This window comes from Bos grunniens, chromosome 1 (genome assembly GCF_055505025.1).
Source record: "Bos grunniens cultivar Pamir isolate PY7600 chromosome 1, Bosgru_T2T1.0, whole genome shotgun sequence".
In the NCBI taxonomy this organism is placed as follows: domain Eukaryota; kingdom Metazoa; phylum Chordata; class Mammalia; order Artiodactyla; family Bovidae; genus Bos; species Bos grunniens.
Window position 1 is genome coordinate 13,001,618 of NC_141165.1, and position 16,531 is coordinate 13,018,148.

Below are 16,531 nucleotides of genomic sequence, written 5' to 3' on the forward strand. Positions count from 1 at the left end.
CATTTATCAGCTCTAGTGGCTTTTGTCGGAGAAGGCAATGGCACCCCACTCCAGTACTCTTGCCTGGAAAATCCCATGGCCGGAGGAGCCTGGTAGGCTGCCCTCCAGGGGTCTCCAAGAGTCAGACACAACTGAGCGACTTCACTTTCCCTTTTCACTTTCACACACTGGAGAAGGAAATGGCAACCCACTCCAGTGTTCTTGCCTGGAGAATCCCAGGGACGGGGGAGCCTGGTGGGCTGCCGTCTGTGGGGTCGCACAGAGTCGGACACGACTAAAGCAACTTAGTAGTAGTAGTAGTGGCTTTTGTGTGGAATCTTTATGGTTTTCCATGTGTAGTATCATGTCATCAGCACATAATGACAGTTTTACCTCTCTGTGAGTAGTTCTTAATTCTAATGAAGTCCAATTTATTGATTCTTTTCTTTTATGCTTAATGTTTTTTATGTCCTGCTTCAAAAGTTTTTACCTACCACAATGTCATGAAGACATTGTTCAGTGTATTATTCTCAGTTCAGTTCAGTCGCTCAGTCTTTGCGACCCCATGAACCACAGCATGCCAGGCCTCCCTGTCCATCACCAACTGCCGGAGTCCACTCAAGCGCATGTCCATTGAGTCGGTGATGCCATCCAACCATCTCATCCTCTGTCGTCCTTCTCCTCCTGCCCTCAATCTTTCCCAGCATCACGGTCTTTTCAAATGAATCAGCTCTTTGCATGAGGTGGCCAAAGTATTGGAGCTTCAGCATCAGTCCTTCCAGTGAACACCCAGGACTGATCTCCTTTAGGATGGACTGGTTGGATCTCCTTGCAGTCCAGGAGACTCTCAAGAGTCTTCTCCAACACCACAGTTCAAAAGCATCAGTTCTTTGGCACTCAGCTTTCTTTATAGTACAACTCTCACATCCATACATGACCACTGGAAAAACCATAGCCTTGACTAGACGGACCTTTGTTGGCAAAGTAATGTCTCTGCTTTTCAATATGCTGTCTAGGTTGGTCATAACTTTCCTTCCAAGGAGTAAGCGTCTTTTAATTTCATGGCTGCAGTCACCATCTGCAGTGATTTTGGAGCCCAGAAAAACAAAGTCAGCTACTGCTTCCACTGTTTCCCCATCTATTTGCCATGAAGTGATGGGACTGGATGCCATGATCTTAGTCTTCTGAATGTTGAGCTTTAAGCCAACCTTTTCACCCTCCTCTTTCACTTTCATCAAGAAGCTCTTTAGTTCTTCTTCACTTTCTGCCATAAGGGTGGTGTCATCTGCGTATCTGAGGTTACTGACGTTTCTCCCAGCTCTTCAGTATTTTGCCTTCCACATTCAGCTCTGTAATCGACCTCCAGTCAATGTGTGTGTGTGTATGCTGTGAGGATAGGCAAAGCTCACTTCCTCCCATGCGGATATCTGGTTGTCCAGTACTATCACCACCTATGAAATCCCAGTGACACCCTGATTGTGAACCAAGTGTCAGCACAAGTGTGCGCAGTTACTGGACACAACTGAGTTCCATTGGTCTATTTTCTGTCATTGTTCAGTGTGTGGATCTGGTACTTACTGCCCCAGAAAGCATTCCCCTATCTTCTCAAGTTCTTTTGTGATCACTGCCATTCAAGTTTTGTACTTTTTCTTGCACTGATTCCCAGGTTGATATTTTCCTAGAAAATTACCATCTTCACCTAAAAATGTTGATTGTGTTGACGCACAGATGTAGCTTTTTCTCATAAACTTTGTTCTTTGTCTTTAGTGTTTATTTATCTCTTTTAGGTTTGTCAACATTTAAATTCTTTTATACATCTTTTTTTTTAATTTGCTTTTAAAAGCAAATATTTAGCGTTGTTGTTTATGTTTACTATTTCTTTCTTTGTTCTTAGTTCCTTAATTTTGCTAATTTATTTCTTTCCCCTCCTTTCTGAAGTTTTCCTAACTTTCTGACTTGAGATTTTATTTTCAATCCCACCTACTCTGTGCTATATGTCTTTAAGGGTTTCATTTACTCCCTGAGTACTACCTTACCTAAACCACATGTGTCCTGGGGTGTAGTACTTGCCTCATTTATTTTCAAAGAATTTGTAATTAAGTTTCTGTTTCCTCAACTGGTGTGCTAAATAGCTTCAGTCGTGTCCAACTCTTTGTGACCCTATGGACTGTAGCTCGACAGGCTCCTCTGTCCATGGGGATTCTCTTGGCAAGACTGCTGTAGTGGTTTGCCATGCCCTCCTCCAGGGGATCTGCCCCATCCAGGGACCTAACCCTCATCTCTTATGTCTCCTGCGTTGGTGGGTGGACTCTTTGCCACTAGTGCCACCTGGGAAGTGGAGAGACCACCTTTGATTTCTCCAGAGGAAATTTTCTTTTAATTATTGCAAGTTTATCTTATTGAATCTGGCTCAGGAACGTGGTCTGTGTAACAGCTTTTTACTTTTCTAGGTAGTTTTTTAAAATTATATTTCAGAAAGTATAGAAAATAGTATAATAAACACCTATGCATCTACGAATCAGTAACAAGTAACAAGTCTTTACATTTTGCCGAATTTACAGCACGTCACAGGTGCTATGTACTCTCCACATGCCCCCGCCAGGGGAGCCACTGTTCTCAGGCTGGTGTCTGTCATTCCCATGGATATTTTTCTAGTTTCATAGAGATGTTTATAGTTGTGGAGTCAAAGTAGTGTTTTGACCTGTGTATATGTATTACTCTGTATGTGTTAATCAGCAATATGATTTTCCTTTTACTCGATGTTATGTTTTGGAATTCACTCCTACCTGTGTTTCCCTGGTTCAGCTGTTTTAACCACTGCGTATCCCCCTTGTGTGTACATGCTGTGGTTTAGTTGTCCATTCTCCTACTGAGGGGCACTTAGATTATTGTCAGCATTGCTGCGAGATGGCCTGTGTGGGTTTCATGTGCAGACACGTGATGTCATCTCCAGGAGGCCCCCTGGGGGAGGGGTCAGGTGTGCACCTGGGCAGCTTTCCCAGGTGTTACTAACCTACTCTGAAAACTGGAAACCTTGCCTGCATCTCAGAGCAGATCTTGTTTCCTATACTTCAGACCATGCTTGTTGTTATCAAACTTAGACATTTTTGCCAGTCTGATGGGCACTGGGGTCCCCCGGACCTCACCCAGGTTTGGTGATCCCCTAGATTTCACAGGACTCAACACAGAGTAAATCAGCGCAGGGACCATGGCCCGGGGAGAAGTCAAGGGGCGCTAGACACAGGCCTCCCGAGACCCTCCGGCCAGGTCACACGGGGTGCGCTTGATCCGCCAGCAGGGGGCTCCTGAGAGACGAGCACCCAGGGAGTTTATCGGGGGCTGGTCACATGGGCACCCTTTGCCTGGTACCAAGACCCCAGCCCCCGAGCGAGAGCAGGTGTGCAGCACACACCTCACAGTTGTGCAGAAGGTTGAGGCCCCCCCACAAGAGACCCCTCCCCACATGCACATTCCCCTCCCCGCCGCCTGAGGACAGTGTCCCGGGCCTGCTGTGTGCTCTCCTGCACAGACCCAGGGGGCTCATCTTTCTGGAGTGGGGGCTCCTGGACACCACTGAAGGGGCAGGAACAGGGAAGCCCTTGGGAGTGATCCAGGACCACCTTACACGGGGGAGTGTCCAGCAAGGGCCTTAGTTGGAAACAACAGAAATGAACTGTGGTTAAACTGATCAGGAAAGGAATTTATTGGAAGGAACTGACAGCTCACGGGAGGAGAAATTGAAACCAGCTTAGGAACAAGTGGAGGAGCAGGGGTTGTGCCGGAGCTCAGGGGGCGAGGATGAGAAACCAACACCAAGCATTTATCTTTTCCTTCATGCCACGTGAGGCTCACACCCCTGGGAGAGCTGGGCCGCCAACCCAGGCTGTGGAGGGAAGGCTGACACAGGACAGGGAGGAAAGCTGACACCGGACAGGGTGGGCGGAGGGGAGGCAGCACTGGAAGAAGTGGGTGTGCCATTCCCAGGAGGGGTGACTGGCGGAGCTCACGGCAGGGCCTGGGGCGGCGACGGGAAAGCTGTCTAGGCTCTCAGTAAGGAGTCGGAAGGTTCAGATGACTGTGAGCTCTCACACTTTGGGGTGACCTTGAGAGGAACACTCAGCAGCAGGGCCCCAGGGCCAAGGTGGGGACACAGCAGGCCAGGCGGGAGCATGCGGGCCGGCAGAGCAGGGACACAGAGGAGGCTGGGCGGCAGCAGCTGGGCTGGCAAGAGGAGGTGGGCACACAGCAGGCAGGGCGGCACACGGGGCGGCAGAGCAGGGACACGGAGGAGGAGGGTCTGTAGCAGGGGGAACCCTTACAGCAGACGGGTGTGCAGCAGACAGGTATGCAGCAGACGGGCCTGCAGCAGACGGGCCTGCAGGAGACGGGCTCACAGCAGGCCTGCTGGCAGGGGGAGGAGGTGCAGCAGGAGGGCTGGCAGCTGGACTGCTGGCAACATGAGGAGGTAGAACAGGGGGAGGCCTCACAGCAGACAGGTGTGCAGCAGACAGGCCTGCAGCAGACAGGTGTGCAGCAGACGGGCCTGCAGCAGATGGGCTCACAACAGGCCTGCTGGCAGGGGGAGGAGGTGCAGCAGGAGGACTGGCAGCTAGACTGCTGGCAGCACAAGGCTGGGCAAGAGCTGCTGCAGGCTGGCTGGCAGCAGGGGCTGGACTCGCAGCTCACTGGGGTGCAGAGGAGGGTCAGGCGGGGGGCCGGGGCACAGCAGCTGGGGGCACAGCAGGTGGGCTCGCAGCAGCTCTCTGGACAGTCATAGCTCAGGTCGCTGGAGCAGATGGACAGGGTGGAGGCTGCCATGGTGGAGGTGGAGCTGGAGGAGAGTTTGAGTGTGTGTGAGTGTGTGTGTGTGTGTGTGTGAGGTGCTCAGGCTGTTGGCTTTATAGCCCTCCTCTGTGTTGTGTGTTGTCCCTACAGAGGCTCACAACACCCTCTCTTCCTGATTGGTATTTGGAACCCCATGATCTCTCATTAGTGCCAGTTTTTGTTTGGTTTTATGAGATATTGCTCAGCTCTTAGAACTCTTGAGTATATCTGGAAGTCTGTTGACATATCCTGAGCACCTTTCAGTTCAGTTCAGTCGCTCAGTCATGTCTGACTCCTTGTGACCCCATGGACTGCAGCAGGCCAGGCCTCCCTCTCTATCACCAACTCCTGGAGTTTACTCAAACTCATGTCCATTGAGTTGGTGATGCCATCCAACCATCTCATCCTCTGTCATCCCCTTCTCCTCCCGCCTTCAATCTTTCCCAACATCAGGGTCTTTTCTAATGAGTCAATTCTTCGCATCAGGTGGACAAAGGATTGGAGCTTCAGCTTCAGCATCAGTCCTTCCAATGAATATTTAGGACTGTTTTCCTTTAGGATGGACTGGTTGGATCTCCTTGCAGTCCAAGGGACTCTCAAGAGTCTTTTCCAACACCACAGTTCAAAAGCATCAGTTCTTCAGCGCTCAGCTTTCTTTACAGTCCAACTCTCACATCCATACACGACTACTGGAAAAATCATAACTCTGACTAAGGAGACCTTTGTTGGCCAAGTAATGTCTCTGCTTTTTAATATGCTGTCTAGGTTGGTCATAACTTTTATGACATTTATGACAGAACATAACATCAAGGTAGGAAGGGAGTATGTCTGTGGTAATGTGGCAGGGGTCTGCACTGGCTGCATGAGAGATCCATCTAGCCTAACTCCACCTCCCCTGACTGATGCCCGGGGCCGCTGTGTGCACACCTGGGGACCTGCCTGACTGTGCAGCAGGCTCAGAAATGTAAAGATGAACAAGCTGAGCCTTGAGCTGCCAGCCTAGGAAAGTCAGGTTCTTGGTGCCCTGTGATGCTGTTTTCTAGGTCCAGCACAGAATGGTGTGCGTCGGCCTGGAGGAGTGACACCTCACCCCTGTGGGAGGACTCTGGGGGCACTGCTGCTTCTGCTAAGTGTGGGTGCTCAAATTCTCACCCTTCCTGGCTGTTCTGTGCTTCCAACAATGGGGCTCAGTCTAGGCCTCTCGACTCCTTGGGAGTCTATGAAAGGCAAGAGAGGGGTCTAGGATTTCAGTCAAATTGTGGGCTGAGTTGTCTGTCTGCATATTTTGAGTTATACAAATAAAATACATTTGAACCTGGCCTCTTGTGCTCAGGTTCCTGGCCTCTCTGTAGATACAGGAACTCATCATATAGACTGGGAATGTATGAGATAGAGAGAGAAACAGACAGACACACACACACAGAGGAAGAGAGAAGGAGAGATGTCTGTTTCCACCTATGATAAGGAACCAGTGCCAGATACACTCCTGCCGAGGAGAACTTGGAAAGCTGGATAAAACTCAAACATCTGTTCAAAGCTTTGGAGGGCTGCTGATCAAACTAAGAATTGAGAGGCAAACTTGTTGAATGTTAGGGAACTTTAGGCAGACTCTGCAAGCGCTGGTCTATGTCTGGCTTTCCCTTTAGGGGTGAGCCAGCTTTTCCTGATGGCTTTTCCCTGAAATGTGGCTGACGAGTCTTGGCATTGGGTGCACAGAGGAGAAACGTGGCCAAAGGCTGCGACTACAATGAAGAGAAGCCAGCAGAGCTCCCGAGATCCCAGGGGGCTGGAGAAAATTACATGGGGTTTGTGCACGTGGAGGCAGCAAGGACTCGAGGGGACAAGATCCCAGACAAATTGGAGGCAGAGCTCTAGAAACATAGATTGAACCCTCAAGGCATCTGCCCAGTTTCATACTGTACAGGGAAGATACTTAGAAGGTCATCAGAAAGCCACTGAAGGCCAAGCAGAGTTTTTGTAGTCTCGACCAAGGAGACAAAACCCAGAGTTAAGACTAGCCAAAAAGGAGCAGCTCTCGGCCAGGACCCCAAAGAGCTCAGTCCTAGGAGTGGGGAAAACCAGACACAGACCAGCGCTTACAGAGTCTGCCTCCCAGCCTCACAACAATAACAGTCCTCTGCCACACCCAAGCCATCTGCCCAGGGTGCGGTGAATCTCTTCAGAAGAAGAGAAGCCTTCAGAGCTGCCAGGATTTGCGTATACAACCTCAGCCATTCAATCTTGGATGACAGCCATGCCAAGGGATAGCACCAAGAGACAAAACAGACAGTGGAAACAAACCCACAGGCGACACGGCGTTAGAGTCGTCAGACACGGCTTTTGAAACAATTGTGATGACTATGCTTAAGAAAACAGGTGTAAGGATGGGCAGTTTTATCTAAAACTGAAATATGTATAAAAGAAGTAGAAATTCTGGACTCAAAGAATTGCAGAAATGTAACAATAGTATTTATGACTTGATAGGTGGATTTAATAATAGAAGAGACAGCCAGAGGGTGGATTACTGATAGAAGCTATGAAGCATTTAGGATGAGGTTAGAGCGTCAAAAGGAGGGAAAGTAACTGAATAAATATGGGAGAACGTGGTGAAGCAATTTCACTTTTTTTTTTTCCTCCTTTGAGCCCAAAATGAAAGCAAGAGATATAATGGGGGATATTTGAAGAGATCATGGTAAATCTTTTTCTAAAACAAAGATTCAAGCTACAAATTCAAGCAATAATATAAACCTTAAGAGAACTAAATATTAATGAAGCCACACCTAAGTGGATCATAATGAAGCTGATGAAAGTCAAAGATAAAGACTAATCATTGAAAACAATCAGAGGAAAAATAAACATTAACTTCATAGTTGCAGCAGCAGAAGATTTATAGTAGTTTTCCCATCAGAAAAGAAGAAAGTTAGGAGGCAATGAAAGGGCATCTTTAAGGGGCTGAAAGAAAATAACTGCAAACCTTTAAGAACACCATCAGAGGTGAAGGTAAAACAAAATGATGCCAGACAAAAACTGAGCAACTTCAACACCAGAAGACCAACTTAAATTAACATTAAGGAGAAATCTCCAGGTAGAATGATTGAAAGGCAGACAGGCTTGCAGCAGACAGGTATGCAATACACAGGTGTGTGACGGGTGTGTGCAGACAGATGTGTAACAAACAGGTGTTTAACAGGCTTGCAGCAGACAGGTGTGCAACAGACTAGTGTGTAACAGACAGGTGTGCAACTGACAGGCTTGCAGCAGATGGGTGTGCAACAGTGCATGCTCAGTCACTCAGTTGTGTCTCTTTGTGACCTCATGGACGGTAGCCCGCCAGGTTTCTCTGTCCATGGGACTTTTCAGGCAAGAATACTGGAGTGGGGTGCCATTTCCTACACCAGGGGATCTTCCTTGTGCAACAGACAGGTTTGCAGCAGACAGGTGTATGACAGACAGGGGTGTGACAGACAGGTGTGCAACAAAAAGGTGTGTAACAGGCTTGAAGCAGACAGGTGTGCAACAGTGCATGCTCAGCCACTCAGTCATGTCCGACTCTTTGTGACCTCATGGACTGTAGCTCACCAGGCTTATTTGTCCATGGGAATTTTCAGGCAAGAATACTGGAATGGGGTGCCGTTTCCTCATCCAAGGGATCTTCCCTGTGTAGCAGATGGGCCTGCAGCAGACCAGTGTGCAGCAGACAGGCCTGCAGCAGGTGTGCAGCAGCCCTGCTGGCAGGGGGAGGAGGTGCAACAGGCGGGCTGGCAGCTAGACTGCTGGCAGCACGAGGCCGGGCAGGAGCTGCTGCAGGCTGGCTGGCAGCAGGGGCGGGACTCGCAGCTCACTGGGGCACAGAGGAGGGTCAGGCGGGGGGCCGGGGCGCAGCAGCTGGGGGCACAGCAGGGGGACTCGCAGCAGCTCTCTGGACAGTTGTCCTCCTCCGTCCACCAGGAGGAGCCGGTTCAGGAGTCACAGGACCCAGGCAGACAGACCCGGCTGCCATACCAAGGTGGAGGCAGCCGTGGTGGTGGTGGAGGGGCTGGAGGAAGGTGAGGATGTGAGTGTGTGTGTGAGTGTGTGAAGTGTCCAGGCTGCTGTTTTTTGTTTCCCCTCCTGGTGTGTGTGTTGTCCTGGGGGAGGTTCTACACCCTCCCTCCTGGTCGCTGTTGAGAGCAGATTCAGAGAACAAGTGGCAACTGTTTCTGTCCCAGGAGCTCAGCTGTCTCTTGAAGTCAGCTTGGAACGACTTTACTTGGTTTTGGCCTAAAAAACAACCCTGGGTGGAGCGTCAGCTCTCTTGTTTTCACCAGTGTCACTAGGAGCAGAGGTGGACCCGGGTCTGTGGGCGCTGCGTCCTGGCCCGGTCAGGGTGAGTGCCGCTGGGGTTTCCGGGCTGGCTGAACAATGTCGTGTGGCTGGAAGGTCAGCGAGGAGGTGTGTTTGGTTCTAAATAAAGATACTGTGAGTCCTGGTCTGCAGGCAGCCCTGGCCCAGCGTTCGGGCAGCAGTGACAGCCCCACAGACCGGCCAGCTCACACAACACGAATGGGTCTTAGTCTGGACGTCAGACGTCGGAGGTTAATGCCGTCTGAGGCTCTGGGGAACGAGCTGTCCCAGGGTCTCTTAGCTCTCCCCTGGATTCTGGGACTTTTCTGGCAATTCTTGGGGTTCCCTCACTTGTAGAAGCATCACCCCGATCTCTGCTTCCATCGTCACAGGGCGTTTTCCACGTGGGCATGTGTCTGCCTCCAAACTTCCCCTTTCTATGAGGGCATGAGTCTGGTGGGATTAAGAGACACCCCGAAGACCTCACTGTACCTTGATTAATCTGCAAAGACCCTATTTCCAAATAAGGTCAAAGTCACAGCTACTGGGGCTGGGGCAGCAGCGTCTTCTCGGGACACAACCAGCCCCTAGTAAGTGCTGTCCCTGCCCTGAGGCTGGCGCAAGGCCAGGCTCTGGGTGGAAGGAGGAGTCAAGCAGGTGTCCTTTCTTCTTCCTTGGGTGAGTCGTGAAGGGCGGGGTGCGAGCAGCAGCTGGCCTGGCAGGTTCAGAGCACGCATGGGCCTTCTGCTGGTCCAGGCATGGTCTGAGCTTGTGGGGTGCTTCTTTAGTTTATTTTATGGCACAGCCACACAAGGAGCACAAAGAAGTCACATATGCCCCTCTCCAGCTTTCTCTAGTGTTAACGTCACATGGAGGTGTAGATCAGTTACCAAGTCTTTGAAACCAGCATTGGGACATCACTGCTCACTAACCCTTCATGGATCACAGCCTTGTTTTGGCAATGGGGCTTGGGTAACTCAATGAAACTATGAGCCATGCTATGTCGGGCCACCCAAGACAGACGAGTCATTTGTCAGAAGAGTTCTGACAAAACGTGGTCCACTAGAGAAGGAAATGGCAAATGGTTCCAGAATTCCTGCCGCGAGAACCCCACAAACAGTATTAAAAGTTTTTCTATGAACAAGAGGCAGGTGGAGGACGTGGAGGGAGGGTCTGTCCCAAGAAGGGGCCTACTCAGTTACAGTCTCTGCCTATCAAGGAATTGGTCCATTTCATCTAAGATTCGGATATATAGGCATAATGCTATTTGTAGAGTCTCTTCATTATCCTTTTAATTCCTCCTTTTAGAATTTTATTTTATTGAAGTATAACCGACTTACAATCTTATATTAACTTCTGCTGTACAGCAAAGTGATTCAGTTATACATATACATATATATATATATATATATATTCATTTTCAAATTCTTTTCCATTATGGTTTAATCACAGGATATGGAGCATAGTTGCCTGTGCTCTGAGTGACACCTTGCTGTTTATCCATCCTATAGATAACAGTTTGCATCTGTTAATCCCAAACTCCCAGTCCATCCCCTCCCATCTCCCCTCCCCCTTGGCAACCACAGTCTGTTCTCTATGTCTGTGAGTCTGTTTTCTTTTAGCTTTTGAAAAATGTTCGGTGTTACCTCGTTTTCAGTTTTTGACATTGATACATCGTTTCTTCTTATCCCACACCACCGCTCCCATCAGTCTGATAGAAGTTTATCAGTTCTATTGATCGTCTCGAAGGCCCAGCTTTGGTTTCGGTGAATTTTCCTTTTGTTTCAGTCACACTGATTTCCATCCTTCTCCTCCCTTCCTCTCACTGTGGGTTCCGTTTGCCCTTTTAGTTTAAGTTTCTCCAATCGAAGCCTCTATGGTTGACTTGATACCATCCTCCTTTCCTCCTGGAAGCACTGGGACCACAGACCTTCCTCTCCTTCAGCTGTATCCACACGCCTCTCTGTGCTGGCCATCCTGGTCTGTAACCGGAGGCTTGGAATGGTGTGGTCTCCATGGCTCTTTTCACTCTGATTCCATCATTGCATGAGTTTTCAGGATAATAGAGTCAGGGCACTCGCATGCACAGGATTTGGAAGCAGCCGAGCCCCTGGTTGATGAGTGTTTGGACTTCCACCTCCTGCAGCCCGAGGCCACTGCAGCCCCATTCATCACTGTCGTGTCTTCACTCACCAGGAGGATGTGCGATAAGGGAACACGGAAAGCTGGCTGGATCACAGGATAATCGCACCCTGCAGGAGTGAGCTGTGTTTCTATTGCAAAGGTCCCTGGGGCGGGTGCTGCCCTTCCATCCTGGCCTCACCCACCTCTGCTCCTGGCAGGAGAAGAGTGGGAGGCGGCTCTTTGGATCAGTGGCGGTGCCTTCTGTGGGTGGGACCCCGCGGGCAGCTGAGCATCCTGTCCCAACCCCTTGTCCACGTGCCAGCCCCGCTGCCTGCATGATGCGTGTGCTTTGTCTCCTGAATATCCAGGCGCCTGGTGAGCTCAGGCAGTTGCTGGACCCTATAGAGAACATCCGAGAAAGGTGAGAACGGAAGGTTTGGGTTTGGACTGCAAGTGTGGGGTTGGGAGATGGACTGGTCCCACTCCGTGTGCGGACTTCCCTGCGTCAGCTGACTGAGGGATCCTGGAAGCCCTATTACCTGTTTACACACCGTGAACTAAAGTCAGCTGCTTGCCAGCCACGTGGCTCTTAGGGGACCTGCTTGCAGCCCCAGCAGCTGTCCTTTCATAGGCAGACACAGAGCCTCTCACAAATTCACAGGAATGTTAAAGTGTGACCTACAAAGTGGCCTAGAACGGGACTGACTGCACCGACCTTGTGGGGTGGGTGGTCCATCTACCCGTCACTGGGAGGCAGTCTGCCTCAGGGGGCAGCTCCTGCCTGCCTGACGATGTTTCCCACAACCCCACAGGAAAGGGGGTCCAGGCCTCTGAGAGGTCAGGTTGCAGGAGAGCTTGGCGCCAAGGCCACGGTTGTCGCTGTACTCTCTGATGGGCCCTCTGGACAACTTCCCGCGTTCTGAGAGCCCTTGGCTCCGGGCTAGCGCAGACCTTGGAGGGTGACGAGGGAGGGGATGTGTGTGAGTTTAAAAGCGTGGATGCAAGAGAAGGGCTTAGCCCGAGCTGACCCCGGGGGCTCTTCACGCCTACTGGTCATTCATTGCTGGCATCCTGCTCTCTTGACACCTTCCCTGTAGCTTCTGCAGCCCGGTCACCATGCAGCTGTGGCTTTCCAGGCTGTGGACGTCCCAGGGACACGCCAGGCTCAAGCCAAAACAGCCCATCCCGTTCGAAGCCCAGCGGCCCAGCCCAGCCTCCCTCCACATCCCTTCAGCGCCTTTTAAAAAAGTGAAGAAAAGCCGATTTAAACACAGAACAGGGTCAGGAACCATTTTCCCCTTTTGTGCTCCATCTTTACTTTAAATTGAAAGCTGGTTGATTTACAATATTGTCAATTTCTTCTGTAGAGTGAAGCGATTCCGTTATACTATATATATATGCCTTCTCTTTTAGATTCTTTTCCATTATGGTTTATGATAGGATACTGAATGTGATTACCTGTGCTCTACAGTAATGCCTTGTTGTTTATCCATGTTACATACAATAATTTGCATCTGCCAATCCCAAACTCCCAATCCTTCCCTCCCCCACCCCACTTCTTGGCAACGGCAGATCTGTTCTCTGTGTGCCTGTCTGTTTCTATTTTGCAGATAAATTCATTTGTGTTGTACACCAGGTTCCATATATAAATGACAGCATATGGTATTGTCTTTGTGTGATTTTCTCCGCCTCGTATAATACTCTCTAGCTTCACCCATGTTGCTGCAAATGGCATTAATTCATTCTTTTTTATGGCTGAGTAATATTCCATTGTGTATATGTGCCACATCTTCTGCTCAGCTCTCGATGGATGTGTAGGTTGTTTCTGGGCTCCATCTGTATACTTTTTCCTGTTTCCTTTTTTAACCAGTGTAATAGGGGGAAAATGATACCTTGTCACTGTTTAATTTGCTTTTGTCTGACTGATCAGGCTGTTTTGGCTGTTTCTTTCTCGGGTTGCCTGCCTTTGGGGCAACAACTGTTCTCACATTTTCCTTGCTGGTGTCCTGGGTGTCTTGCTCCTGAGGTGTGTTAACTCCTTGTCAGTTTTAAATCCTGCCCAGGCTCCGTTCTGTGAATACGGCATGGCCCATGGTGTCCTTTCTTGGGCAGACATTCTTGTTTTGATGTGAGCAGATGATCCAGCTTCCTTCTGATGGTTTGCGTCTAGTGTTGAGAAACCTTCCTTAACCTCAGGACACAAAGACAGCCTGCAACCTCTCCCTCTAACTTGGAGGTCCCACTTCCCACCCTGCCTAGAGCTGACTCTGTGTGCCCTGTTCAGGGAGGAATGGGCCTGGGTTTTTCTCTCTGCTGAGCCCCAACTTTCCCATCACCACCCACAGGTCAACCATCCCTCCTTACTAACTATACCTCCACGGTGCCTGAACTGCTGTCATCCTGCCCAGCGGTGTCTGAGCTCTTGGCTCCCCCCATCACTGGTCCATCTGCCTCTCCTTGGGCCCAAACTGGACTCTCTGTTGCTAGGGCAGTCTGGTCAGTCTCACTGCCCTGCAGGGACCCCTAATTCTTGGAAATGAATTTGTTCCTAGTCCCTGAGCTCCCAGTGAACTCAATGAAATCCAGAGTGAAGAGGACTTTATTGGCTGTGTGGTCTCCCTCCCTCCCCACCTCTAATGGAGGGGCCATCTCAGAGACCATCTGAAGCTGGCCTGTGGCTCACACCTGGGCATCCAACAAAGGCAATTGTTCCTCGCCGCCCCCAGCCAATGAATAACCTCAGTCTTCATGGTCCCTGTACAGGAGGCCTCCCTAGGGGACTATTCTCGGGCATGAGGAGCCTGGCTTCTGGCCAGAAACGCTTTGCATACTGTCTCGGCCAACCTCAGGCCTCCCCATAGGCCTCCCCAGGATGCTGCCCTGTCCAGGCTCGGGACACAGCCAGGCACGGCCATCCTGGAGGGAGCTCTGCGTCCCCAGCCCCGGGCCTCCTCTCAGACCTCCTGTGAAAACGCTTCCACACACCAGCCCTTCCTTCCGCTCCCTCTCCAGCCCCAGGGCTCATTCTGCAGGAGGCTTTTGTCCCAGGGTCCCTGCCCTGGCCCCAGTGGGCACCCTTCCAGGGGAAGATAGGGTTTTGCTTTCTGCCTTGTCTGTTGCTGTGATCAGCTCCTCCAGCCCCAGGTCACTCAGCTCTTTCTTCAGCTGCGCTGAGTACCCGACAGGGCCGGTCACCACCCTCCCATCTTACAGACGAGGCAATTGAGGCTCAGAAGGTGCAGTGAGTCAATCGTGGGCCAGGTCTTATGAGGCTGAGGTCGGGGTTAGGACCTATGTGTAGCCAGCTTTGAGTTCATCTCTCTGCGGCTGCTACATCCTCTCTGCCAAATTATGAGCACCTGGGACAACTGTTTATTTTGGAAACTGGCATTTCAAGGAGCTTTTGTGGAATAGAGGAAGACCACCAAAATAAGAACAAGACCCAAAGGAGAACAAGCCAGTCTATTCCATGCTGGCTCCAGCAGGTGGTCTGCCACCACAACCGGCTTTGGCAGAGGCTCAGGCACAGACTGGAGTGGACAGAAAGGCCTGGGTGTGGTCTGATGGAGGCTCTTAGTGTGGGAAGCGGGGTGGACCAGAGCTGTGCCCATGTGCCTGGGTCAAGGAGCAGGTCTGGTTTTCTCTGTGTGGCCCTAAACTGGACCTGGGGACAAATGTTAGGGAGCTGGTGGTCACTGGCCATGTTCTGGGCAGTGCAGAGGCTGTGGGCAGGCTTCCAGGCTGGTCACTGTCGAGATTGTAGGGCAGAACCTCTCTATGGCTTGGCCATTGTCCATCTGTGTGTCCAGCCTCCCAGGAGGTGCTGGTGACCATGCCACATCTGTTAGAGTTATCTTGTTGGACTCCATCACTGCGTGTCCAAGCGTCCTTTGTGAACCCTGACCCTTATGAAATCAGTCACTCAGTGGTTCCTGCATCAGCGGGACTTCCCCAGGAAGACGAACACACCATCTCTTTAACCTGCAGAACCCTCGGCAGGGCGGGGGTGTGGATGAGGCACAGAGAGAGAGAGCCTGTGTGGACAGAGGCCTGCCAGGGCAGAGGCTGCACGGTGGGTAGTGGAGTGGTGTTGGGGAGGGTACCAGGAAGAGGCTGTCTCGGTTAACAATGGAGGGAGAGGCTTGAGCTGGGATTAGTGCAATCCAGGTCTCCCTAGTTGCCGTGCCTGGGGCTTGGCCAGGTCAAGTCATGTCCTGGCAGCTGGGTGGCCTGCCTGGTGGAGGGCCCATATTTCCTAAAGGAGGGGCTGGACCCCTGTGGGGCCACAGCTGAAACCTTGACAGTGGGCCACAGCCAGGCAGGGCCCGTGTACCCTGTGTCTCTCATTTTGGGGGTGAATTTAGGGTAAGCAGTGTTCACTTACAGCCCCAGGCTCTCCAGGGGCCCTGCCCAGACACAACCTCACCCCTCACCTGGGCAGCCCAAGGCCGGGGTCAGGATCCGGCTCTCGAAACAGACTCCCCTCCACCTCCGACCCTGGCATCTGTCTGGGAGCCCTGACCCCGACACACACAGCCAATGTTCCTGCCCTCAACGTTCGGGTACATCAGAGCCCAAGCCACGAGTAGTGTAGTTTGCAGCATGCATGCTTTCCGAAGTGAAGCCCCCCACCATGCGCTGCCTCTCATGTCCAGTGGTGGAAATGACAACTATGACCTGCCCTCCCATCACAGAGCAGCATCCACCCCTCCCTCACCACATCGCCTGTCTGTCCTCCCAGACCCTGCGCAGGCTGCCACATCCCTGGGCCTCAAGCATTGCTGCCCAGCTGGCATGAGCCTCAAATCGGTGTCCAGCCTGCCTTCAGTCCCCGCACCCTCGGGCACGTCCACACCCAGTGGGCGCCTCCAGACACACGAGGATGCCCCTTGGCCCTCTCCAGGAGGAAGTCAGCATCCCTGGCTGTGCCCCAGGCTTGATGGCCCTTAACTCTGAAACTTGTTGAGCACTGGGGGTGGGACAGTGTGGTCTGGTTTTAAGAGTCCGAGTTCCTTGCTTACTGAGGCCACCCAGTTTCCCTGTTAGTAAGAATTTCCTGCCTTCTGGGTAGAATCCCTCTGTTCTCTGGACCTCTCCCCTCGCCCCGCCCACCCTGGTCTGCTCTGGTCCCTCTCACCACTGACCTTCCACGTTTTGTGCTCTGACTTTGAGTGGCTGTCACCCACAATGCAGGAGACCCCGGTTCAATTCCTGGGTCAGGAAGACCTGCTGGAGAAGGGATAGGCTACCCGCTCCAATATTCTTGGGCTTCCCTTGTGGA

At 51.4% G+C, this 16,531-nt stretch overlaps 2 protein-coding genes across 4 annotated transcripts in view; one reads left to right on the forward strand and one right to left on the reverse strand.

Moving 5' to 3' along the window:
- The window catches only part of TSPEAR (thrombospondin type laminin G domain and EAR repeats), a 185,653-nt gene that overhangs the window by 65,570 nt on the left and 103,552 nt on the right, over positions 1–16,531 (forward strand). The window lies entirely within an intron of this gene.
- On the reverse strand, positions 4,096–4,797 carry LOC147378986 (uncharacterized). Of its 3 annotated transcripts, none has more exons than XM_086330790.1 (2): positions 4,489–4,797; positions 4,096–4,413 (listed from the first exon to the last, which is right to left on the reverse strand). In XM_086330790.1, exons 1-2 carry the CDS (start codon positions 4,795–4,797, stop codon positions 4,096–4,098), a joined length of 627 nt encoding a protein of 208 aa, XP_086186916.1. The 3 variants fall into 3 exon arrangements, with proteins under 3 accessions (XP_086186916.1, XP_086186952.1, XP_086187018.1); XM_086330826.1 differs by having other exon boundaries at positions 4,096–4,380; positions 4,474–4,797; XM_086330892.1 differs by having other exon boundaries at positions 4,096–4,276; positions 4,385–4,797.

Bases quoted from the DNA above. Each gene is read 5' to 3' on its own strand.
- LOC147378986 (XM_086330790.1), bottom strand. From the start codon at position 4,797: ATGGCAGCCTCCACCCTGTCCATCTGCTCCAGCGACCTGAGCTATGAC. The intron at 4,414-4,488 runs GTCTGCTGCACA...TCCAGCTGCCAG, and splicing joins CACCTGTCTGCTGCAGGCCT to CCCTCCTGCTGCACCTCCTC.